The following is a 26,769-nucleotide window of genomic DNA, read 5'->3' as shown; positions in this document are numbered from 1 at the left end:
GTTGGGAGGCCAGTCTGGCCTACAGAGTGAGTTCCAGGACAGCCAGGGCTTCACAGAGAAAAGCTCTGTCTAGGTTAAAAAAAAAAATTATTTTCTGTTTATAAGCATTGAGCTCACCTGTATGTGCGCCATGTGCGCACCTGGTGCTGGAAGAGGGCAGAATCTGGCGTGCAATCCTGTGGAACCTCAGATACAGATGGTTGTGAACCTTTTTTGGGGAGGCTAGAGATTCGGGCTAGGGGAACCAGAGGTACCCTGGGAAGAGACTCCGAATTGACAACATCCAAGCAGACAGGAGGCCCCGGGACTAAGGAAGTGGACAGCTTTTTAAAAAGTTTTATTTCAAGAACCTTGTTTGTTTTGTTTTTTTAAACTGGTATTCCAAAAAAAGGTGGGTCAAAGTACAAAAAAACAAAAACAAACAAACAAAAAAAAACCAAACCAAAAAACAAAGAAACAAAACAAAACAAAACAAAACAAAAACCCAGAAAAAACAAAAACCAAAAAACCAAAAAAACAAGTCAGCTGAGTGCCAGCATAGGCTTAGAAATCACAGCTGTAGAAGCAACGTACAAAGAGCACAGACGAGAACCATCCAATGTACGCAACCCTGCTCGGTTTCTTTGCTTATTTTAAGAGTTTCCCCCTCCTACAAAACACATCAGAGCATGCCATGAGATCAGCAAAGGAAAAGCTTAACAAATGGTTATGAGGAGCCGGCTGCCCGAGAGGAGACCACGGTCCTTCCCTCCCCCACCCCCCTCTCCCCTCTCCCTCCTCCGTCTCAGGTCAGGTTATTCTGGAGACAGTTCACCTCCAAGTCATCCTGGTCACCTTTGCCACCCTCGAGTTTGGGTGACATGGAGTTCTGGATGTTAAAGGACTCTTCCTCCTTCAGGCGGGACTTGAGAGCTTCCTGGATTTTGTGGGGAGCGCTGGGGTCATCCTGGAAGAGAAGAGAGTTTGGGGGGATTGTTGGGGAAGAAAGACAGCAGGCAGAAGGACCGAAGCAATGCCTCAGGCTTTCCTGGATGGCTGGGAGCAGGTGGGAGCAAAGACAGCGGTGCTAAGTTTGGAATAAGAGTCTAGGGGTTGGGGATTTGGCTTAGTGGTAGAGCACTTGCCTAGCAAGCGCAAGGCCCTGGGTTTGGTCCCCAGCTCCGAAAAAAAAACAAAAACAAAAACAAAGAGTCTAAGGGCTGAGGAGCGGCTGCAGCTAAGGAAAATCATCCTTCTGAAAGCATCCGTCCTGGGCAGGATCTTACTATGTAGGCAGCCCTTGCTGGCCTCGAACTTAATACGTAGACCAGGCTAGTCTCACAAAGATCTGACAGGCACTACCCCGCTAGTGTTGGCATGAAGGGTGTATGCTGCTGTACCTGGCTATTTCTTTTTTACAGATTTTCCAAGGAAAGATCTCTTATTAATTTTAATCATGTGTATGTGTGTTCTTCTGCGTATCTGTGTGTGGGATGTGTACCTGAGCAGAGGTGACTGCAGAAGTCAGAGGCCTCAGGTTCATGGCAGTTGTGAGCTGCCCAATATGGGTGCTAGGGAATCGAACTTGGGTTTTCTGTAAGAGCAGCACGTGTTATCCCTTGAGATACCTTTCCAGCCCAAGAAACAGGTCCTTTAAATACTTGACTAAGGATTCAAAGTCTTGTGTGGATAACTGCTCTTACGAGAAGCCCTGGCCTCAGTCAGTGTCCTCAGTGGGGCTTACACAGGTCTATGGTGACTTCTCCCATAGTCAACTAGAAGTTAAGGACGTGGACTCAGGTCATCAGGACTGTACCTGCTGGAGACACTAATTCAGAAGGCACTTGCTCAAGCCAGGCCCCAATGCCTCCTCCAGCCACCTCAGCGGCCTCCCACACTCTTGTCAGCCCATGTTCAGGCTGATGCATCAGTTTACCTGTGTCCGGACCCTGACCTTGAGCTGCATTTGCCTGTTAAGGACTTACAGGAAGTTCACCCAGCACAGGCTCTGACTCCACATTCTGAGCTGTCAGAGGCTGCTGTGGCAACTCCTGCCTCGTTCCTCATGAAGAGCACTGGAGGGGGCATGACAGTCAGGGTAAGCCTCAGTATCAGCTTCCCTGGTGCCCCAGTCATTTTAAGGGTCCAGAACAGTAGAGATGGGGCTGGACGGAGCTCAGTGGTTAAGAGCGCTGTTTCTCCCAGAGGACCCAGGTTTGGTCCCAGCACCCACATCACTCCAGTTCTAGAGGATCCCACACTCTCTGGCCTCCTCAGGTACCATGGTGCACACAAACTCACAGGTATACACACATCTGCACTTCCTAAAGGGAGAAAGAACACTCTCATCTTACTAGACAGCTTTTTTAATGGCTTGTTTTGTTTTGTTTTGTTCTAAGATAGGGTCTCACTGTGGCCCTAGCTGTCCTGGAACTCACTATGTAGGACCAGATGGCCTAGAACTCTGAGAGAGAGAGATCCATCTGCCTCTGCCTCTGCCACCTGAGTGCTGGAATTAGAGGCATCAGCACTGAAGAGATTTCCTTAGTTATCTGTATGTGTCTTTGTGGACACACCATGCTGCATGTTTGTGACAGGCAGAGAGGGTGCCACAGCTCTTCCTTTATCACTCTCCTATTTTGGGGGGACAGGGGCCAAACCCAGGGCACCTGTTTTCTCAGCTAAGGTAGAAGGCAGCAAGTCTCAGTCATCCTCCTGTCTCTGCCTCCCTTGGAGCTGTAGGCATACATGATTGCAGATGTGCGTGCAGGTGTGCATGGTTGCCGGCGTGCATGGTTGCAGGTGTGCATGGTTACAGGTGTGCATGGTTGCAGGTGTGTATGGTTGCAGTTGTACTTGGTTGCAGGTGTGCATGGTTGTAGGTGTGCATGATTGCAGGTGTGGATGGTTGCAGGCGTACTCTGCTTGCTGTGGGAGCGCAGGGGTCAGAGCTCCAGTCCTCAGGGCTGCATCAAGCTCTGAACTCCCAAGGCAGCTCTCTAGCTCCTGTTTGTTTAAACTCTTCAGAAATGAATTACTGATTATGTATGCACATGGGGCTCAGTGCCACCATGCTCACGTGAAGGTCAGAGGACAATGAGTTGGACTTGGTTCTTTTTCAACTACATGGTTTCTGAGGATCAAACTCAGACCATCAGGCTTGGGGGCAAGCACCTTGACATTTTGCCAGCCCTGTTTGGTTTTGCGACTGGGTCTCTTGTAAGCTAAACTGGTCTTGAACTTAGGTGGCCAAGAATGAATTTGAGCTCCTGATATTCTTGCTTTTAACCTTTCAATTTCAGAATCGCACCATGCTAGGCTTCCCAAAACAACTCTTAACTTTTCTTGCCTGCTTACTTCTTGGCTTTTGAGCCAGGTCTTCCTGTGTTGGCCAGGCCGGCTTTGAACTTGTGTAGCTCAGGCTGACCTCATGGTCTTCTGCCTCAGCCTTTCCAAGTGCTAGCATTACAGTATGAGCCACCGCAGAATGGCTCATTCTTGCTTTGCACTTCCTAAGTTCAAGATGGGGCAGGAGATACAGCTCAGTGCTTATCCAGAATGCAGGAGACCCCTTTCCCCAACTCCCATGCCTCCAAAAAAAGGTCTGAATAGCCAAGGGACACACTATAGGGCCAGGAAAGCACAGTAGGGCCCTTCACCTCTCCCCTTACAAGAGCCAGGTTTCAGGTACCTTGAGGGTCCCTCTCACCTTCAACACATGTTCTTCAGGGTACATAGGGGAGAAAGTGACTTAGAGCTCTAACGTCCCAAAGGTGGGCAAGCCACCCCAAGTGTTCAGGGACTGCCAGCCCGTCCTGGTGACTCAGGCCTGTGAGCCCAGCTACTTGGAGGGCTGGGGCAGGAGGACGGTAAATGCAAAGGCAGTCTAAGCTACAGGGAAAACTGCCATTGAGTCTGGGAGTTGGAGAGCATGTTCTGAAAGTGTGGAGCAGAGACCCAAACAGGGATCTCAAACAAGTTATAAACCCTCAGAAAGAATACACAGGAGGGCGTGTCTAGCCCAAGGTGGGGTTCCTTCAGCCCAACTGTCTCCACTAGAGCTGACCCTGTTAAGCCCAAGGTCACCGAAGCCACAGCAGACAGGCCATCTGAGTTGGCAGATGCATCTGGCCATGAGGGAGCAGGACAGATACTTGGCACGCATCCTGAGAACCGCTGTGGACCCCTGTTCCCAGTGCTCCACTCCAGCCATATGGGCACTGGATGCCCAGGAGTGATGTGGGCTCAGGCCTGGCTCAGCTGCAAACCTCTAAGGGATGGGTGATCCAGGAAGCAGGAAAGATTTAAGCAGGAGACAAAAGCACCAAGGGGGATCAGGATCGTGAGGAAAAGACAGATAAACCGAACTCCTGGAAACCCCCTCAGGTCTTCAGAGGACCTAAGAGTCCCCTCTGGTTAGAAGAAGGAGGGACAAAAGGCAGCTGGGGGCTGGGCATTTTCTTCTGGGTTTCGGGTGACTTTACTCAAAAGCTGCTCTTGGAACTTCCCACGCATTTTCACGGAGGGCTGGGCCACAGAGACTGAGACCATGGCACAGGTGACAGTGCCTCCCCTTGTCTCGGAGGAGGGAGGAAGGAAGGGGACACTGGCAAACACGCCAGAAACTGATTTCTGATTTCTCCCAGAGGACCCAGATTTTTTTGAAATCTGTTTAGACTGTGACAAATGAGTTTATTGCAAGAGGTAGGAAGATAACTAACTCACTCTGCTTTAACTTCTGTGAAAGAAATAACCCCTCCGTTAAAACATCTGAAATGAGGCTGTAAGTGTAACAGTGACTGCTGTCCCTCCTGGTGGATAAAGTGTGATCCCTGGGACTCTGAGTGGTGGGAGGAGAAAACTAACTTCCTCAAGTTATCCGCTGACCCCCACTGTGAGGTTGCCTGCACGCTACCCAGACAGGAGCAGAGAGAGGACGACACTCCTGGGCTTGAGCTCAGGGGACAATGAGGTGTGTGTGGGTGGGTGTGCATGTGTGTATGTGGTGTGCATGCACATATCAGGGTCACAGGTCAATCTCTGGTGCTGACCGTCAGCTGAAAATTCCCTTCAAGATCCCAGAGGAGCCAGGAGCCCTCAGCCTGGCCCTGCACTTCCTGAGGGCTGGCTCTTCTGCCTGTCAGCCATCCTCACAGCCCCTTCTTAGCAGGGTCCAAGGCAGCTGACCTGCTCTCTGCTCTGTTTTCATAGCTGAGTCTCTGAACTGTGGAACTATGGAACTCTCCACAGGGTTCCAAGAGCTGGTCTTTGCACAGACTCATGCGGACGCCTGACCCTAGGAGGAGCTGTTTTCTTACCGCCCCTTTCAGAGTGGGAAGGAGTCAGTGGAGCGGCCTGAAGAAGCAAACCGAAACAACTCCATATTGGTCACATCTGCTGCCCCATGCATACAAGATGGCGGCTCTAGCAGAGGAACCAGGAGAGCCTACGCCTCTAGTCATCCATGAACCCTGACTGAACATACTCCATACACTAAGCTACCTTCCCAGAGCTTTTTTTTTTTTTTGGTTCTTTTTTTCGGAGCTGGGGACCGAACCCAGGGCCTTGCGCTTCCTAGGTAAGCGCTCTACCACTGAGCTAAATCCCCAGCCCCCCCAGAGCTTTTGATAATGTTTATTTTATTTTTTTTTTGTTTTTGAGACAAGATCTCAATAGGGGGTCCAAGTTGGCATCAAACCCTCTTTATTTTTCAGACAAGGTCTCAAGTGATTGAACTGATAACAGTCTCCCTGCCTCAGCTTCCTAAGTGAGTCAGCACAGATCAGCATCAGCTTCAGACAGGAAACATTTTTAAGCTACAGGAGGGGCCTCTGGACAGAATGGGTCTAGAATGCTAAGAAGCAAAGAGCCCTGACTTCCTAAGTTCTAATCATAGAGCTTTTCAAACCTCTGTTCCAGCACTGTCACTCTAGTCAGGAGCCTCCCGGTGGTTCCCGATCCATGTAGCTTTGTCTCTAGACTGATAAAATGCTTATCTGGAAGCACGGAGCCTGAGTTATGTGCAAAATTCCTGGATCTAGATATGACATAATTTGGTTAAGATGGCTCCGACTTTATTTTTAAGATTCTCTGAGCCGGATGCCGGTGGCTCCTGCATTTAATCCCAGCACTCAGCAGGCAGAGGTGGTGGAGCTCTGTGAGTTCAAGGCCATCCTGGTCTACAAAGTGAGTTCCAGGACAGCCAGGACTGCACACAGAGAAAGCCTGTCAAACCCCCGCACCTCCCAAAACAAGGCTCTCTGACTGTGTCCTATATTACACTGTCCAGGCCGGTCAGTTAGCCGGTGTCCTCAGAACATGGTGGTTGTGACCTTTGGGGGACAAGGGTTCAACTGATATTATGAACTTATCCGTCTAAGGACAGAATTAGAAGTGAGGCATGTGTGTACCTGTAATCGCAATGTGTAGGAGACAGGGGGAGGATCAGGAGTTCAAACCCATCATAGGCTACATAGCAAGCCAGTCATGGTGGCGGCTCAAGCTTCCATTTTGAAGAACTGGGAGGTGGAAGTAGGGCGACGCCCTGCACATTCAATGTTAGTCACACAGTGAGCGTTTGTCTCAGAAGGAAAAACAAACCAAGACACCCCCCTTCCTACACACGGACCCCTAGACTAATGATTCTAGAAATTCCTGTGCTTGCCTCGGCCCTGAGGAGCACGTGTAAGTCTGCTAACTGTTAGGGGTGTCAGAAAGTACCTCGTGGCAGGTTTCTCTGTCTATCCCAAGAGGCAATGTCCATTTGCTTCAGTAACCATCAGGAAATCAATCCCCCAGCACAGGTGACGCCATTCTAGAAGACTCTAGTACCTGTAACTCAGCCTTGTCAGAGAATCAATACACCATACCCTGCCCCACTGGGCTGCCCTAATGCTGATCTTCAAAGTTGTCTGGTGACCGCCTACTCTGAGACAGGGGAAGGGGGCGCGGGGTGGGATGGGGTTGGGGTGGGGGATGGCAGCAGGGCAGAGGCAGGCGAAAGGGTAGATGAGAGGAAGATAAGTTACCTGACAGACAATGTTATCACAGTGAGCCAAGGCACGGGCATGGGGGGAGGAGACACAGGGAGTGTCGCAAAGTTTCCTTACATTTGGATGGGAGCCCTCGGCAATGGTGGAGAGGGAGAAGTTATCATTGTGGAGCTCAGATGGGGTCCGGAATTTGCTGGAAGGACAGAAGAGGGAAGGGGAAATATGAGTCAAGTCACAGTTGCAAAATCCCAGCAAGTGATGTCTCGGCTCTGTGATTAGATATTGTATTACATCAGGATAGAGCGGACACCAGGACTTGACTTGCCCCTGGGAATAAACTTCAGCCACTTAAACCAATCCAATACTTTCTTAGCCCCCGGGGTTTCTTAGACTCGAAGTAGCACATTGGGTCTTTAAAGAACTGGCAATGATATGAACAACTATGACCGTGTTTGTGCGTGCCAGGCAATTACAACTGTATCGAGACAACCATCTGGCCAACAGTGATTTCACGATGCCAGCAATTGTAAGTCGCAATCCAATTTCAGAGATGCTGATATGTGAGAAGAAATATGTATCTTAGAATCAATGAATGTCACACTATCTGCAGGACTGAGTGCATGTGGCATCCTCAGGGCAGTGACGTTCCCATTCTCAGGCACTCACCGCCAGCAGCTGCCCTGACTGAAGTGGCCCTGTGTCCCCACTCCCTGTACACCCTCTGCTTCAGTGCAGCCGTGGAGTGAGGAGCCAAAGGTCGTGGCTTGTATTACTCTGGAGCGATCATGTACACAGATTTATGTCCCTGCCTCAATGCACAGGGACAATAGGGGAGGGGGCCTCTCAGTCTCATGGCGGTTAGCTTTGGAAGGTCACAGGGCTGCCGCTGTCTGCGCACTATGTGTCTTTCCCCAGCATGGGAGCAATACGTGGTGTTGTGTCTTTTTCCCAGGACCCAGGGCAAGTCCTTCGGCCACATTCTCTGTAGGGAGTTTCCTACCAGCAAGATTACTGTCAGAAGAAGATGAAGGGAGTTGAGACCAGTGCTGTATAAATTCTCTTGGGTCTGGGAGCTAGTCTCCTTTTGAGACCCCTGTGACACTTTAAAGATGTTTTTACTTTGCTCGAACATCAGAGAAGTCTTTTCTTAGTGCCTAAGGTTGCCTGCTGAGTGTTCAAGGTGTGGACTTAATGGTAAATGTTGGTCATCTCTCAGATGCACGGCTGGAATGGCTCGAGAGCCAAAACGAGACCCCGTACTCCTGGACGGTCCTTAAAATACACAGGACAGGAAGCTGACTCTGAACACTCGTCAATGCCAAATTCTATTCTGATTGGAGCACGGGTCAACCAGAGTTCGTGTGGCATACGTGTGCATGCGTGCATGGGCCTACCCTCACATATGTAAATGGGTACCACTTAATTACGAGTGAAGCGGATCACTCCTACAGGGGAAAGTGGACAATGACCAAAGGGACATTGCAAGGTGGTGCTTACTCTCAAAAGGTGAGAACGAACGGTGACTCGTGGACCAGTACCTGGTGCATGGCTCAAGGGGAGAAAGAGTTCCACGTAGCTCAGGCTAGCCTCACCCTCCCTAGCCGAGGATGGCCTTGAATTTCTGGTCATCTGGCTCCCACCTTTTCTGAGTGCTGGGATATGCTGCCACGCCCCATTTGTGTGGTGCAAAGGACCAAACGGTGGTTTTGAGCACTGGAGGCAAGCATCCTATCAACTAAGCTAACTCCCAAGTCTAAGGAGGGGTAGCCTTTAAAAGGTGATGCCGGGTAGCCTAACATCTCTCCCCTCAGTATCTACTGAGGAGGGGGAGCTGATATTAAATGATAGCAGACTTGAAGGGGCTGGAGTTACCCTATCCTGATTCATGAGTAAAATCCTTGCACTGGCCACTGGGTGTCGAAGACCAGGGAAGCGGGTATAGGCAGGCAGAGCAGGCAGAGTGAGTGTAGTAATTTACTTAGAAACATGGCATATGCTGGTAGGCCTCTCTTTCCTGGGTTTTAGGAGCCGGAACATGGCTGATAGTTATAGAGCCCTAAGGCTTTCCCCAGCACGTTCTCCGTACGAATAGATAAACTTGAGTGAACTTTCAGCGTGAACCAAAGGGCTAGAGAACAGGTGTCAGACACCCTCCGAGAAGCCCGGGGCGGGGCCGAGCTGCACCTCTGCCGACAGAGGCCGCAGGTACAGACTTACTTGGTCCTCCTCAGCTTGGTGTTCTCAGTCTTGAGCAGATAGAGTTTCTTGGCAAAGAACACAGTCATCATGAACAGAAGGAGCAGCACCAACGCAGCCGAGCCGACGGCCACGCACATCACCTGGAAGTCGGTGATGATGGACTCACAGCGCATCCCCTTGTGCCAGATATAGTCCTGGGTGTTACACCTGCAAGGGCACAGAGGGACCCAGGTGATGGGGCAGGCAGCCTTGGCCACAGCGAGAGCCCGACTCTGATGCCAACAACACACAACTCGGTAGCCTGCTCTGAGGACTGACTGGGATTGCGGCAGCCCCGGTATGAGCAGACCTCATCCTGTCTTCACCCCAACGCCACAGGTGTTCCAAAGCCTGTGATATAAATACAGGAGGCGAGCAAAGCAGAGACACTAGCTCGTAAGTGGCAGGGTGGGGACAGAATCCTGGGCTTTTGTCTTGCCCAGAATTCTGCCCGCCCTGGGGTTGCGTACAAGATGGTTGTGTGATTCCAGGTGAAATCCTGGGACCTGCCCTGCACGTGGTAGCCTCTATCCCAGCTAGTTCCTACGACGCTGAGAACGTGGACCTGACAGGCAGAGATGGGTGGATACCCCCTTCTTACCCCTGCAAAGGTTCTGCCCCTAAACCTCCCTTAGGACTGTGAGAACCCCCTGCCAACATAGTGAGGACCAACCCCTCGGGGTGGGTTTTCGCTCTTTTGTTGGGTGACTTTCTTTTGCCCTTGGGGACATTCCCAGGCTCCAACTCTTCCAATGACATTGCTGTTTCCATGGGAACCAGGCTGCTTCAAAGACAGAGATGTGGAAGGATACAGAGGCAGGCAAAGGAGGGAGGACATGAACCTCGGGTGAATGACAGACTGGAGAAAGGGGCCCAGAAACGAGGAAATTATGCACTAGCTAGCGAAATGGCTACTTCACACCCAAAACGGGGAGGGGAGATGTGCCTAATAAGGAATTTTTTGTTTCCCAACTGAATCTCTCAGCAATGGGAGGTACAGACACTTCTACAGACGATTCATTTGGGGTTGCCAGGGAATGCAGACCCCTCTACGTGGAGGCCCCCTCACCCGGTGTTCTAGAAAAGTTCTGCCGTAGCTCGGATCCTCTCCCTGCAGTGGGTCAGGGTGATGGAGACAAAGGCATGCCGCAGTGTGCGACCGAAGACTCAGCAGTCCTCTGTGAGCAGAATGTAAAGCAGTCTGTGAGCGGTGGCCAGGCCTGGGTGTGCAAAACTGAAGGGGCCATGTGCGGAGGTGTGTGTGTGTGTGTGTGTGTGTGTGTGTGTGTGTGTGTGTGTGATCTTGGGATAGGAGCTGAGCGAGGGGAACTGGCATGAGTGCAGCTCTGCAGACCATCCAGGAGGACATCTTTCTCCTACTGGAGAATTCCCGGAGAGCACCAGGAGGTCCTGGTGCTTCCACAGCTCTCCAGAGGCTCTGGATTTCACTGTGGTAGGGAAAAACATCAGCCTCCAGTAGGATGAAAGATGGCTTTGCAGGGACTGCTGTTCCCGGCCTGAAGTCATCGCCGCAGTTCCCCAGATTAAAGAGAGTACAAACTTCACAGAGTCTTTGGCATTTTTGCTGGTCTTTAACCAACTGGCAAGTTCTTCTCAAGACCATCCTAATTCTTTTTGAGTCAGGATCTCACATGGCCCTGGGTGACTTCACACTCAAAGTGGAGCTTAGACTAACCTTGAACCCCTATTTCCTTTGCCTCTGCCTCTCCAGGGCTGGGGTCACAGGCATTCGTTACTACATTCCTCCATCGCCATAGTTTTTTGATTAAAGAAATTACTGTTGGGAATGGCTGGGCAGCTCCAACCAGAACTGTGTGGTCACATCCTCTATGCCTAGTGTCAGCTAGGAAATGACATCAGACAGAACTGGAACTCAAGTTTCAATGCCAAGGTGCTAAAATCAAATCTTAAGTGCTTCTTACAGGAACAGAAAGAAACACGGAGACACTTAAAACTGGGTGTGATCCTAGCACTTGGGAGGTGGAAGCTGGAGGTTCAGGAGTTCAAGGCCAGCCTAGACTACATAAGACCCTGTCTTTTAAAAACAACATGAAAGGGCTGGGCATGGTATGTGCACACCTAAAACCCCTCATTCAGAGGCAGACAGACAGACAGATCTCTATGAGTTCGAAGCCAGCCTTGTCTGTGAAGTGGCCCCAGCCAGGGCAATACAGTAAGACCCTGTTTCAAAATAAATGAATAAAAACAAAAATGGAAGAAGAAGGATGAGGAGGAGGAGGAGGAGGAGGAGGAGGAGAAAAAAAGGCTAGTGGTGGTGCACGCCTTTAATCTCAGTACTCGGGAGGCAGAGGCAGGAAGATCTCTGAGTCTGAGGTCAGCCTGGTCTTCAGAGTCAGGGGTATATTGAGGGAAACTCTGTCTTGAAAAACAAAAACATAAAGAAACAAAAGGAGGGAAGGAAGGAAGGAAGAAAGGAAGGAAGGAAGGAAGGAGGGAGGGAGAGAAGGAAGGAAGGAAGGAAGGAAGGAAGGAGGGAGGGAGGGAGATCTGTAGAGATCTGTAGAGGATAGAAATGTTCTTCAGATGCTGGTGAGAACAAGGCCTCTTCTCCTCTTATAAAGTGCTACCCAGACCACCCTTGATCTAAGATCTTCCACAGGTAATGTTCTCCATCAGGTAAATGTTCTCCCTGTAAGGTGATTCCCAGAGGTGAGGTGGCTACTGATGAGGTAGCTTTAGACAATGTCCTTGGAGATCGATAAACTCTATTCCGTCTGGTGGTCACCAACGGGAGAAAGCTGACACCCAAAATCGAAAACTTTCCCCTACTGGCAAGCTTTCCTGAAAAGTTTCGGCTTGACCTCCCCTTTGTGTGGCTGCTCTTGGGGCTGCCCTAGGGGTGCACATTGACTTTACTTGCCCACAGCTCCTTCGGAGATGTCAGACTCCTGGCTAAATACACACAGGCTGGCCTGAACACTGGGAGCCATTTTAACTTCCCAGCAGGGTTCCAGGCCTCCTTCCTTCACAGGTATGGATGCTTCCCACAGCCCTCTGAGAAAGCCCTTCACTTAGCCTTTAAAGAAAGTAATATCACATCTGAGGAACTTGTCCTGGTGGCAAGATCACAAATAGCTGTTTTTTGTTTTGTCTTGTTTTTTTTTTTTTTTTGACTATGTAGCCCATGTTGGCTTCAAATTCACAACTGTCCTGCCTCAGCCACCCCAGTGTGAGATTACTAGTGCGTACTCAACATGCCTGGCTCTTAGCAAACCTGCAAACCTGTGAACGGACCTCCTCTGGGAAGCCGTGCCTCTCAAATGCCCATTTGCTGAGTCTGTCCCATTCACACTGCTTAGATCCTGTTTTACCAGCCCCTGAACATCTGTCACTCCCTTACCTGCAGAAAGCCCCTATGTTCTCCACCAGGTAGCATTGGCCGCCATTGTGACAGTAACTCGGGAAGAGGTCACAGACTGACCGACAGGAGCCATTGTGTCTGACAAAGCCAACTCGGCACTCTGTTCCATTTTCGCTCGTGGCCAGGTCCTTGCCTGGATCTCCAGGGCGGGGCCTAAGAGAGATGCTGCCACCAGGTACCATCCCCAGAGTATGCTGTGGAGGAACTGCATGCCATCGACTGGTGGGCTGTCCCGTCCCAGGCCCCACACCAGGCTTCTGAGAGGGCAGGAGGAGGTCACTTTCATCTTCCAGGTCTCCGCCTCCCACTGCATCCTTATCCTCCTCCTCCTCTTCCTCCTCTTCCAAGTCATCATAGAAGGATGTGGTGGGGTAGAAATCAGACTCATCAAAGGGGGTGAAGTCATCATATAAGTCAAGCAGGCTCCAGGAGGGGGTCTCTCCTTCAGTATCAGGGTGATTTTCTGAGGTTCCTGGTGAGCCCGGGAACCTGCCCATGTCTGTGCCTCGGCCCTCGCTATCCAATCCTTCAAAGTAATCAATGTCAATTATATCTGAGGCTGGTTGTGTCTCTAGAGTGCCCTGAAGGGGAAAAGTAGGCTCTGGCCTTTGAGGGTCAGGTGTGCTGCCTCCCAGGTTCAGCCAAACTTCCAAGGGGATCTCCTTAGGGAGTTCAGGGACTAGGCTAGGTTTATCACGGAGGGTGGGGGAGGGAGGTCCACTGGCTTCAGTAGCCTCAGGGATGGCAGGGGGCATTGTAGATGACCCAAGGGCCTCGTCAGGAGCCTGGAGTGTAGCTGGAAGGGTCTGGGCGTCGCCACTACCAGCCTCTGCAGTCACTCCACCCAGGCCTGTGCCATCTGCCTCTAGCCAGGCAGTGCCAGTCACTGCAGCCGATGCCTCTAGTGTCTCCTCTGGCCCGACCCCAGGGCCCACCGCAGCCAGCTCACTGCCCCGCTCTGTCCACGAGGTCTCATCTTCCCCTGCTGCTGGCAGGCCAGCTTCCTCCCGCGTGTCATTGGCACGCGACTCCCATGCAAGGCCGCTCCTCACCAGCTCTTCAGCCTCGATCGCACTGCCTGCTTCCCGTGCTGTGGGAGGGAGGGCGAGGGGCAGGGTGTCAAGGTGGCATATCGGGGTGAGAAGCTGAGGGAGATCCTGTAGACCTAGGTCCACCCTGGGACATTGCTTCAGTTTCCAAGGCCACGCCCCATTTTAAGGCCCGCCCCTGAGTCTGCCTCCCAAGCTTGGTAAATACACACTGTCTATGGTTTCCCGCCCCAAATAGCACCCGCAGTCTGCGAGACGAGGTCAGGGTACTCCCCCAACTTTGGCTCATCCTTGCCTCGTCTTCCGAACCCCGCCCCGCCCCGCAGCCTCGCCCACAAATCGAATCTAGGCCCCCGCCCCCGATCAGACCCCGCCCCTACCTCAAGACCCCACCCCCACCCTAGCCCACCCTGCTGTCTGCTCACAGGCTATGGGCTGCTTCCCGCTGGCCTGTGTCCTCCCCCCAGCCCCCACAGGTCCTCTCCTCCTCCCGTTTCCCGCCGGGTCCCGGGCTGCAGGCCAGGCGGTGCCCCGCCCCCTTGTCAGGGCTTGAGGACTCCACCTGGACCTGAAGCCAGCGAGACCCTGGCATGGGGTGGGGCGCCAGGGACTGGCTGGGGTCGCGGTCCGGGTGGGTACCTACCCGGTACAGCCCCAGCGGTGAGCACCAGCGTGACCCCCAGAAGCAGCAGCACTGGCGGCGGCCCCCAGCCCGGGCCCCCGCCTCCAGCTCGGCCCATTGCGCGGAGCCCCGGCCGCGGTGCGCGGTGCGCGCGGCTTGGCTGCGCCCTCCGCTTGCCGGGCCGCTGCGCCTGCCGCTTGTCTGCGGCCGCCTCAGCCCACGGTGGGAAGCATGAGCCGCCGCATGCCGCCGTCAGCCGCTGTCCTCCGCGCGCCGCGCCTCCCCGCCTCCCGCGCCGCCGCTGCCGCTTGCCGCTGCTGCCGCCGCGGCCGCCGCGCTCGGCGCCGCCCCCACTCCGCCCGCCCCGCAGCACGTCGCGTTGACGCCGGCCCCTTTCGGTCCTCCTCGCCAGGGGACAGTCAGACCCCTCTGGCACGGGACGTGGAGAGCGACGCGCGGCGCGGTAGCAGAGCCACTGGGGGAAGCCGACAGGTGCACCGTTGGCAGCCCACAGGGCCCGCCTGCGCTCCCAATGCTGAGAGCGCTCCGCCGCGGACCTCCGAGGAACCCACCCGCCACGCGCGCGCAGGGGAGGCGGGGACGTCGCGGGCTCCGACACCCGCAGGCTCGGGGCGGGGCTCAGAAGGGCCTCAGGGGGCGGAAGCCCGCGCCCCCAGTGTGGAAAGAGCGGAGGCCGGGGCACGGACTTTCGGGTTTCAGTGCCAATCTGGTGTTCGGTGTAGGGAAGGTTCTCCAGTCCGTCCCTAAGTCTTCACCAGAGCTGGGAGAACGTCGACAGAGCCTGGCAAGGAGGCGAATACTACGGCCTAGGCTCTAATCGGATCAGACCTAATCCGTCCACAGCCAAAGCCATTAGTTTAAATCTTGCACAGCCAGGTCCACCCAACGTATTATCAGGCAAGGGGTGAGACCGGTCCCCAGTATTTGGATTTCGTCTTGCCTTTTCTAAATCCAGGGCGGCCTTTGAGTCCTTTTCTACCTCCGCAGGTGCCCAGTACTACCCAAACCCAAGTTCTTGGTTAGATCAGGTGCACACAGAATGTGGAGCCAGGCGTCTCTGTTCCTAACTGCTTACCGGGAGACCTATTGGAGGGGAGGTAGAAGTACAGCTTAGTCACCTAGTTTTCCCCGTCTCCAAAGAGCCTACTTCTTGATGTTTTATTATCGTCCTCAATGATCATGTTCAGCTCAGTCCAAGGGCATGGGGCAATGCTGGTGTTGCTGGTCTGCTTTCAAATAAAAGTATGATGGAGAGTCATCACTTAATCTGTCTCACTTACCTTCTGGTGGGGTTGCCTTGGTTCAACACTCCTTTTCTCTCACAACTAAGGCTGCGGCCTATTTGCCCAGCCTCGAGTCTCCTCCAGGGAGACAAAATTCCAGCGGCTAGGTACTCCTATCCTGGCTCTGAGGTGGCTCTATAGGGCCTGTATGGCATCCATGGGGTGGCAACCAGACACACTTGTCCCAGTTTGGAGTTCCAGGATTATATCTGCTTACCCAGATAAAATACCTACTTCTCTTTTCAGTTCTTGGGTAGTAGTTGTCAAAAGTGGATGCTGGTGGAAGTTCCTACCTTCCTCTTTCTAGAGTGGGTCTGCATGGGCGATCCTATGTTAAGTCCTTCCATGTCTAGAGTATGGTCACAATAAAGTGTCTTTTCTTACTCAAGGTAAAACACTAAAGATAGGGAGGGCACTTGCCTAAAATGAGTGAGACTTAAGGTCAAGTCCTAGTGCTGCAAAATTGTTATTTGCTGGTGATGGTAGCTCATGTCCGTAGTCCCTGTCTAGAACCAACTAACCAACCAATTCTATTTCTAGCCTATGTCCTATCTATTCTGTTTCCCATCTGTAACTATTCTTTTAAATTCTGTTTTTGATTAGTAAAACAAACATGTGTGCGATTGTGAAAGTTTCCTTCCTCAGCTAACTTCCTTCTCTTCTCCCTGGAGAGAAATTCTGCTACCACTTTGTTCAGTTTGTTTAAGTTGCCTGAAATTGAACCCAGCCAGGGCCTTGTGCATGCAAGTAAAATGATGTCAATGAGCTATGTATCAAGCACCAGTTTGGTATTTATTAAGCAAGCAAGCAAGCAAGCAAGCAAACTGCTGACCTGATCCTCCCTGGCACAGAGAACAGAGTAACTGGGAGATGTCTATAAATTGAACTTTAGGGAAAGCTCATTCTGTGGTGAGAAGAGTAAGATTTAGCATCAAATCTGTGTGACCCTGGAGACAGTCAATGGAGACTCCAGCATGAAAGGCTCTGGCAAGCAGTGTCAAATGTATGGTCAGAGTGTACATAAAGGCTGGGGAAACCTAAGAAGTCATATAAGAAGGGGACAATGAAACCACCACTACCTCCCTATAGCGTCCCCAGTCCTCTTTTCACATTATCCACCATTTATTCACTAGTCCTCTATTCACATAACTCACAGCCTTTGGGCGCCACACATGCTGTATATGGCTTCATGTCTGTTTCCTACTGTGTTTTGGTAACTCGTCTCCAAAGCCAAGCCATGAAGATCTTCGCCATGACTGCTGCACACATCCTTATGTGCAGAAAAGACACCTACTTCATTGAGACTACTGTCGCTGCTCCTATGACCATGGGCCACACAGTTTGGTCTGGATAGAGAACTTCAGTTTGACTTTACATCCTCAGTTTAGGCACCAACATACTGAAATTTTGGCTTTTCTTTTTAAAGTAGCATTCATCTGAATCTGGAGGCTTTCCATTTTACCTTTTTTTTTTTTTTTTCCAGAGCTGGGGACCGAACCCAGGGCCTTGGGCTTGCTAGGCAAGCGCTCTACCACTGAGCTAAACCCCCAACCCCTCCATTTTACCTTTTAAAAATTAATTTTTGGGGGCTGGGGATTTAGCTCAGTGGTAGAGCGCTTACCTAGGAAGCGCAAGGCCCTGGGTTTGGTCCCCAGCTCCGAAAAAAAGAACCAAAAAAAAAAAATTAATTTTTGTGGGGGCTGGAGGGATGGCTCAGTGGTTAAGAGCACTGACTGCTCTTGCAGAGGTCCTGAGTTCAAATCCAAGCAACCACATGGTGGCTCGCAACCATCTGTAATGGGATCTGATGCCCTCTTCTGGTGTGTCTGAAGACAGCTACAGTGTACTCACATACATGAAATAAATCTTTTTTAAAAAATTAATTTTTGTGTGCATGGGTGTTTTGCCTGCAAGTGTCTGCACAACACCCATACTCGGTATCCAAAGTCAGAAAGAGCACATCAGATGCCCTGGAACTGGAGTTAAAACAGTTGCAGGCCGCCACGTGTGCTTTACAGACCCTCATTCCTTTCTTGCATTTCAGAAGAGGTACCAGGATGCAGAACAGGGCAACAGAAGCCTTATCTCCTCACCCAGCCCAGCCTCTACTTTCCCGGGTATTTAATGCTATATGCCACAGCCCCTGAGACCTTCTCTCTACCTCCAACATGCTGGGATTATGGCTATGTTGCTATGCCTGGCTGCTAAGCTATTAGTAATGGCCATCACAGAATGACCAAGCTTCTGATCTTAGGCACGGGGACAAAACTGTTCCTTTGGTGGGGAGGTACAAAATAGGCAACTAGGAGTAGACCTACCCGCACCACTCCTGGCAGGAAGGGAAGGGGTCTAGGGCCTTCGGGTTGCTGTAACTTCCTCATGGAGATCAAGTGTTTCCATTTCTGGAAAGGGTACACAAACCTGGGGGTAGTTATTTTGTCAGGCAATGGTTTGTTATTATGATGCAAAAGGTTTTTGAATTTATTAACTAACTCCAAAGCCAGGCCAGTTGGGAGAAAACCACTCAACTACCTAGATTGCAGAAGACACCTGCTGCCTGGGCAGAGGACTAAGTTCTCCTCAGGGACCCTGTAGATGGTGTGGAGTAAGCTGAGCCTTAGCTGGGTGGCACATGGTCGGTAGATGCAAGAGAACAGAAGCTGAAGATTGTCCTGGGATACATGAAGGCCTGTTTCAACAAACAGCGAAAGTGAGCGGACATGGAGTGAGGGAGGGATACTATAATCTAGATGGCTACTACAAGTCTGTCAGGTTCAAGGCCAAGCCAGATACAAGACCTCAGCCTGTCAAAAATCCCAGAGCTACCACTTCCGCCCCAACACCAGCTCCATCTTGGAGAGCAGTTGACAGGCTGCTAGGAAATCAGATCTTTTTCCCCTACTGTCAGGTCCCTACAGGTAGTATCACCACTTTGCTAAGGGCTTCATACACTACCTCTAGGGCTGGTGATTTCTCCTGCAAAGGTCAAAGCTCCTGCCAGCACAGGTTCCATGGCTGCTTTCCATGGAGCTACAAAAGCACCCAAAGGCTTCTGGGAAATGCAAGAATTATGGATTGCCTCTGAGTTTTGCATAGCAGAAAAGCAAACACAGGAACCAAAGACCCTTTAGGGGTCAGAACAGAGTGTGGGTTGGTCCTGGAAGGTACAAGGGTGTTTGTTAGTTTTAATTGGTTCACTGAATTGGTCCCTCTCCCATTACTACCCCTAAACCACCCAGACAGGGTTTCTCTGTGTAGCTGTAGCTGTCTTCAAGCTCAGAGATCTGCCTGCCTTTGACTTCCCAGTGCTGGGATTAAAGTGTTACCCCAGCCAGGACACTACCAGTGGTCTGAAGCCCTTTGAAAATATAAAAGCTATGAAAGAGATCTACCATGCTAGCCATGCCTGGCCCACGTTATCCAATTTTTGTTGTTTTTTTTTTTCCAGATGGGGTTTCTCTGTGTGGCCTTGGCTGTTTTGGTACTGACTCTGTAGATCAGGCTGGCTTTGAACTCAGAGAATTGCCTGCCTCTGCATCCCTGCTGAGATTAAAGGCATGAACCACCACTACCCAGCCCATCAACCATTCTTTATGGCAGTGTGGTGTCAGGTCTCTGCCTGAAGGTCAGGATTAAAACTCTCCCCCAACTTCACTATGTAGCCCTAGGTGGGCTTACAAGAGATCTACTTGCCTGTCCTTTATGATAGAGGTATATGTTCCCAGGATTAATACAGTCTAGCCACCCCCATTCCCAGCACATCAGAAACCACGAGGCACCTCCCACTTGGGACTGAATTCAGGATATTATAGAGAGAATATAGGCCACTCAATTCAGATTTTGCATTGTTTCTTAGTTTTCGTCAGGAAAAAAAAATTTTTTTTTTGGATAGGTCTTACTTGTACCACAATATCCTTTCTGCCTTTAGGATACTGTAAATTACTTTCATTTTCCTCAAGAATGCTTGCCCTCTGTGAAATGCTATTTCTTTATTGTTTGACATTCTGCTGGCTTGGATGGTGCAGCCTGATTATTTATTTACAGCTGGGGTTTACTAGTATGTAAGGCTAGATATACACCTCAAACACAGCAGGATCTCCTATTTTTACTGGACAAAACGTCTTGAGAAGGATTTGTAGTTTTGTACTACCACACAATGTTTTTGAGGAGAAAAAACTTAAAAGCCAGATTTCATGGCACTTGTCTTTAATTCCAGTATTTGAGAGGCAGGTGGGTGTTAGTGCAAGACCAGCCTGACCTGTGAGTGAGTTCCAGGTCAGTCAAGACTATACAGTGACTCCATCTTAAATAAAACTCGTACAGATATATATGCATGTGCATATGAGTGTACATGTACAGGCCAGAGGACAACTTTGGGGAGTCAGTTCTCTCCCACCATGTGGGTAGCCAGGAGACTTAATGTCATTAGGCTTGGTTGCACACACATTGTATCGGCTGATAAAAGATCAAGTTACATCTAAGTGTTACCTGACCAACTCTTTGACTCCCTAAGACCATTCCCCTTTGAAGGAGGCACTAGGACACTAGGCTACCTTCCTTCTGGAGAGCTTCCAGTCATCGTTCTTTGAATGAAGGGGAAGGTATCCAACTTTATGAAGCTCCGTGGAAGGGATCAGCCTGGTAGGCTCTGAGCCATGGAATTTTAAGCTCACCAGAACCAGGTGGGGCTGAGGACTCTCGCTGCAGAACCCACCATGAAACGAATGGATGGATGCAGAGATTGGGGCTAGAATTCATAAATGGTATTCATTTATTCAATGAAAAAGAGGGACATTAAGCCACTTTCATTCATTTTTTTCTCCCAAACTCTCAAAACTCCCTTCCCTCATTAAAACAAAACCTAAAGGAAAAACAACAAAAACCAAAAACCCACACTGAGAAACACATTTGTACAAAAACCACACAGTACCCAAGCCCGCCCCTCACAAAATTGAATGGGTGTTATTACAGGAATGACACCGGACTCCCAGTCACGGAAAGAGCTGTTAACTCAGGTTTGTAGATTATCAACACTGTAAAATTATCTCTATTTCATCTCTCAAACTGGAAAGTGATCACATTACAGACCTTAGGTTATAACGACCACAGTATGGACCAGAGTCCTATTCTTCTAGGATCCAGGCAGAAGGCAAGTGTTCGGAGTCAATTTACTTTGGAGAGAATGGAGGGGAGCCCTGGCCACGGTCAAAAGGCACTGGGGTCTTCCTGGAGACAAATGAGCAGAGTGAGCTCCCAAGGAACAAGCTCACTTCCATCTCCACTCTAAGACTCTAGAATATAAAGAAGGGGCAGGGTTTCTCTAGCTCTAGCACCCCAAGACTCTGGCGGTGACTCGAGCACCTTGTTAGAGGCAAACCCAAGAGTCTCCAAGGCAAATCTCAACTGTGGGGTTTCTTTTTTTGTTATTAAGAAATGCCTACCTACCTCTCATACATAAAGCTTTAAAACACATAGAAAATACACCCATAAGGTCTTCTACCGTGCGTTCTCAAGAATGAAATTGCCACTTAAAGTTCTGCCAAAAACACGCTTTTGCTACTAATGGAAAGACAGAAAGAAGGGAGGAAGGGAGGGAAGGAGGGAGGGAGGGAGCTGACAAAACCCAAGCCCATCTAATTGTTCATCAGCAGGGGTAGATACAGGCTCAAATTAAGGCATTTGTGTGTGTGTGTGTGTGTGTGTGTGTGTGTGTGTGTGTGTGTGTCTTCCTCGGGGATGGCTCCCCAAACCTTAAAGCCTAACACTCTGGAGCCAACAGCATACTTTCCATAACCCTGTGACAGATGGAAATGTGAGGTCTTACAAGAAGGAGGAACAGAGGCTACTGGTCACACGTGGGCATTTCCACTCCCACTCTGCACCTCAGTACCGCTTAAGAAATCCCATTCACCCTGGCTACAGCAAGAGGTAGTTTAGGATCTGTACCCCGCCACCCTAACCAAGCTGCATGAGAGAAAATGTTTAGCATAATCTACTTAGCCCATTTTACATTGTTTTCCTTTTTTATAGGAGGAAGGTTTAAAAAACATGTAACATGGTGAGTTTAGAGCATGTGTATTTGGGGAAGGTTGGACGGGGCTCCTAAAGTGTGTAGGTAGGGCCCCAGACCCTTTATCTTTCTTTGTTAGACTGGGAAAAACCAGCAAATACCTGTCAAATTTCAACTTTTAAAGCCCACGCTGCCCTTAGGAAAACAACCATCTAGTTCAATACTGCAAATCTTTTGCACAAAAACCCAGAATGGTGGGAGAAGGAAGGAGTGGCTGGCTCTCCTGTTTGTGCTCTTGGCTGTGCTGTCATACAACAGGGACGGTGGTGTGTTCTTCCAGGCAGCGTGGAGTCCCTCATGGTCCTCACCAGGAAACTTATCAAAGGGATTACCCCCACCCCCCAGCTCTTCCCATTTTGGAGCATTTATGTGTCACAAGTCTCAGGAACTTTACCAGTAGCACCACTCTTAGCTCAGATAAGCAGAAATAAGGTCACTTATAATGCCTTAAGGTGTGTCCCTCTGTGGCTATCTCTTTCTGCCCATTACCACTTTTTGGTTTCTATTAACTTAGGATACTTTCTTTAAAAACAACCGTAACAGAGAAAGAAAGGACAATAATTATATAGGATTATCCATTGAAGCCTTAGACAAAGCAGAGAGACAGATAGACAGACAGACAGACACAGAGAGGATATTAATGTCAACAGGACCTGCAGACCAATTGCTAACATCTGTCACACGGGGACAGGGGACATGGTACTTTTAAAATGATCAGAGCACACTAGTCACCACAGGCTTTCCATTGAATGTCAACTAAGGACCTGACACACGAAGTATCAGAGTGGAGAGACATGGGACTTGTGCTTGGGGTTGTGAAAAAAAAAATCTTGCAAGAAAACCAAGGAAGCCGAGACACAAGTCTTGCCATCCCCAGTTCAGCTTGTGGTGGCTGTGGAGGTTCCCTGGTCTTCCAGGCTAGGGAGTGGCTGAGGCTGGAGGGCCTGGAACAGGAGGTGGAGGGACCCCATCTGCAGGAGGCGGCGGCGGCTGCTGTGGTGGAGGAGGATCTGCAAACACATTCAAGGTAACTCGTCATTGCTGGAAACACAGGGAGGGAGGCTTGGAAAAGTCCATTCAATGGAAAGCAACAGAAAGGAATTTTTCCTTCTTTTTTTTGGGACAAGGTTTTGCAATGTAGTCTAGGCTGATCTTGAATTTGCTGTGTAGACCAGACTAGCCTCAGATTCAGAGATCTGCCTGCCTCAGCCATTATGCTGGCATTAGAGACGTTTCACCATCCTTAGGAAGTAACTTGGCAGCAGGCAAGCAATACCAGTTCATAGGTTTGCTACCTGAGGTCAAGCGCACAGCAGCCAACTGCTGACCCTAACCTAAGAGATAGGAGGGGACGTGTCAGAAGTCAGCCCACCCCTCTCCAAGGACCACTTTCAAGAATCACTCCAGACATTTTTTTTAAGAACTTAATTATATTTCCATTTTATTGTACTCTAATTGTTCTCTCTACTAATTGTGTTTCTTCATTAAGTAATCAGAGCCTTCATGGGTTACTTCTGCATCACGGTCTTTCTTTATCCACGGTGTCTACCCTAGCTGGGCACAGGAGAGATGTCAATACCTTCTTGCTGATTAACTGTTTCTACCGTAGCCACAAACCCCACAGGGGCAGCTGCTGACAAGCTGGATACTCTTAGGAGGCCTTCAACTGCCATCCTCGGATTTCTGGACCAAACTAGGTCAGGTCCTGAAGGGAACAATCAGCCTGAGTGTCTGGGGTTCTTTTCTATTTCAAGTCTAGCCGCTTTTGTGTACAAAGGAACCCTAGAGATCATTTAATCCAAGAGGGTAAAACCTCTAGATCTTGTGAGAAATAAAACATATCAAATAAATAGGAAAAGCACAGCCACCCCGGCCAGGCGTTCACCATCTATACTACCCAGGGCCTGCTATCAACCCCAGTGAGGCGTTCACAGTCTATACTGCCAAGGGGCTGCTACCAGACCTCCACAGTACTGAGAGCATTCAGAATCCCATAATCTCGGCCTCTGTGATCTGAGTAGAAGACACCAAGTCCTGAGGACAGGAAGCTACTCTGTGTGGCTACGCAGAGTGGCCTATCCAGAGTCCAGGAGCCAAGTCAGAAGCTGGGACTCTCTAGAGGCCCCCTTTGTACATGGACTCCACGTGCATTTTCAAGGCACTCCTTCGAGGACCCTTCACAAGAGTCCTGATGTCAAGAATCAAGCAGACCAGTGGTCAAGTCCAGTGATACAATGTGATTGCGAGAGATGGCAAACTTCATCTGCTCTCTTGAAGGCCAATGCTTTCTTGCCTAGGAGGCATTTTGTTACCCTCTACTATGGTATCTGACCACAAGCTCAAGGGAAATAATTTTACAAATGGGCCAGATTCTATAAATTTAGTTAAGCCAAGACTTTCTTCTGTGTGTCTACTTTGTTTTAGCCTCTGGGATTTACACGCCTCTGTATGAAGCCGCCGTCCCTGCAAGAAGTCTCCTGGAGTATTACAGTGCATTCCAAGGACTTCCAAGTTCCCTGTAGTAGCTATTGTGTATGTGTGCATGGCTGTGCCGGTGCAAGACCATCTGTTAACTTAAAAGACAGCTTGTGGGGATCAGTTCTCTCCCCTACTATACAGGTCCCAAGGGAACAAACTCACACTGTCAGGTTTGGCTGCAAGAGCCTTGACCTGCTGAGACATCCCACCAGTTATAGCTTAAAATTCTTACTAAAGTTTATCCAACTATTTTAAAAAATGTGTTTATTTTGGTTCCTTGTTCTAGGGGTCAGTCCATAAAGCTCACACAGCCAAGGATTATGGTTTTCTTTTTTCTTTTCTTTTCTGAGGCAGAGTCTCTATGTAGCATTGGCTGTCCTGGAGCTTGCTCTGTAGACCAGGCTGGCCTCAAACACACTGCCTCTGCCTCCTCAGTGCTGGTGGGTGAGCCATCACTGCCCAGCAGGCAAGGATTCTTTCTGGTTATTTATTTTGTCTTATGAATCAGAACTAACTTCTGGCCACACACATGAACTTCTTAAGGAATCAGATTCTGCCTGGATCGTCTTCACTGAGCATGTCTACCCAGCTGAAGGCAGATCACAGTCTCTGATGTAACCCTGTGGAGGTCAAGGCTTGAAATGGGGTATGGGGAGCACTTACAGGAGAAATGACCTGGGCTCTGAACACAAGCTCAGAGGGATGCTACTGAACTTCATTAACACCTCTCTATCTGGCATTATTTTTTGCAGTTCCTAAACCATCTCACTTCAAATCTATGTAGGTACTACCAAAGTATCAAGAATAGCTATAAGACCTTTCTTATTATGTAGCCTTGGCTGCCTGGAGGCCACACACTCACACACACAGACACAAACAGACATACACACAACTAGGATGGCCTCAAACCTGTCTCTGCTCCTGAGTACTGGGATTAAACCCTTCAGTTGGACTAGGTCTGGTCCAATTTCTTTTTTTTTTTCCCTACTCATCACTTTTAACCTTACAGTATAACAGCTCTTGTAGGGGAATAACAGCCAGGAACTATGCATGCCAGTTGATATTCAAACTAGTCAGGTTTAATCACGAGTGACAAAGAAATCAGTGGCTCATCCACAGACCTCAGTACTGAGTATATAACCTGAGTTTCAAACCAAAATGTTATCTCCCACAACTAAATGTTGCAGGCTAGACTGTCTATGGACTTGCTACATCTCATGAAGAGAAGAAAGCCTTTCTTCCTTGTCTGTAGCTTCCATAGCAGGATGCTGGGGCATGTCTTCCCGCTGGGCTACTTACACATGCCGTTTGGTGCTGTGAGGGGTACCCGGGGTCCTAAGATGTTTCCGGGCATTGGAGGCATACCGGGAGGGGTAGGGCCACTCCCAGTAGGGTGAATGTTGGCTGCCACGGTGGGAATCATGCGACCTGGCATAGGTTGCCCAGGCATCATGGAGCCAGGGCCTGGTATTTGACCTGTAGAAAGAGATTGAAAGTATTATAAGTATGCATGTACTGGGGGTGGGGTGGGTAGGAACCAATTCAATGTCCATGATTGTAGAACATAGACAAATATTTTAGTATGTGGATATATGTGCACAAACAAGCCATGGTACAAGTATGAAGGCTAGAGGAGAACTTGTAGGACCAAGTTATGTGTGTGAATTCTGAGGACTGCACTTAGCCATACTTGAGGGCAAGTACCCTCACTATCCCACTGGCCCGATGATCTGCCTTTTATTCATTTCTTTGTAGAACACTTAACTGAGGAACAGTCCACTGACTGACTTCTCAACTTTAGTATAGGAAAGGTAGTTGCTATTAAGAGTGAATTACAGGGCTGTGGTCATGGCTCAATTGCTACATGAATACAACTGGTAGGAATGTTTCCCTCATTCACAAGAAGTTGTGAACTCAATCCCCAGTACTACATAAACAGTGTTGAGATATATGCCTATAACCTCAGGACCTGGGAGGTAGAAGTAAGATTTCAAAGTCACCACTGGCTAGACAGAGTGAGTATGAAGCCGATCTAAAATACACGAATCCATCTCAAAAAGCAAGGAAGCAACAACAAGCGGGAGCAGCTCTGAGAAAGGTCAGGCAAAGATCGGATGTGTTCCGTTACTCTAAATGAGAAGTGGCTAACCCATCCCATCCCATCCCATCCCATCCCATCCCATCCCATCCCATCCCATCCCATCAGTGCCTGTGCAGACCAGAGATCAGAAAGGACGTTCAAAGGAAATCAGTGCACAAAAACCACCACTGTAAAAGGTTCTACCTCTCCCTGACCTGGGGGATCCCCTAAAGGAATCCATGAAGCACTGGCCTGGTAAAATCACAAGTGGGGTTGGGCTGAGGCGAGCGGAAGGGATAGATGACAGACAATTTCATCTCTTCCCCGTGTCTGTTCATTAATGCTGGGAGACAGAACAAATGTCTCTGATTTACTTGAGTACTGATCATTCTTCTGTGACGACTCAGTAAGTATTAGACTCTGCTACTGAGTGATGTTGCATGCATTCAGCTTTGCCTCTGTAGCATGCAAGCCCTCACAGGTAGGGAGGTAGGCAGGGAGCTCACTTCTTTTTTTTTTTTGGTTCTTTTTTTCAGAGCTGGGGACCTAACCCA

General features: G+C 49.8%; 2 protein-coding genes across 5 annotated transcripts in view; both read right to left on the bottom strand.

The window, feature by feature from the left end:
* Positions 1–308: 308 nt before the first annotated feature.
* Positions 309–14,560, bottom strand: Cspg5 (chondroitin sulfate proteoglycan 5). 2 transcript variants are annotated; one of them, NM_133652.2, is given in 5 exon segments: positions 309–946; positions 7,008–7,164; positions 9,189–9,377; positions 12,592–13,702; positions 14,305–14,560. In NM_133652.2, coding segments are annotated over 5 exon segments (1,716 nt in total). In that variant the 5' UTR covers positions 14,402–14,560; the 3' UTR covers positions 309–784.
* A 5,768-nt stretch (positions 14,561–20,328) lies between these two features.
* The window catches only part of Smarcc1 (SWI/SNF related BAF chromatin remodeling complex subunit C1), a 103,482-nt gene continuing 97,041 nt past the window's right edge, over positions 20,329–26,769 (bottom strand). The window contains 2 exon segments of one of the 3 annotated variants that reach the window (NM_001413573.2): positions 20,329–22,667; positions 25,435–25,611. In NM_001413573.2, the coding sequence (NP_001400502.1) occupies positions 22,576–22,667; positions 25,435–25,611 (269 nt within the window). In that variant the 3' untranslated portion in view covers positions 20,329–22,575. 3 annotated transcript variants of the gene reach the window in all.

Source organism: Rattus norvegicus, chromosome 8 (assembly GCF_021556685.1).
Source record: "Rattus norvegicus strain SHRSP/BbbUtx chromosome 8, alternate assembly SHRSP_T2T, whole genome shotgun sequence".
Taxonomy (NCBI): domain Eukaryota; kingdom Metazoa; phylum Chordata; class Mammalia; order Rodentia; family Muridae; genus Rattus; species Rattus norvegicus.
The sequence above is the reverse complement of the archived record's forward strand: the minus strand, read 5'-3'. Positions and strand labels throughout refer to the sequence as shown.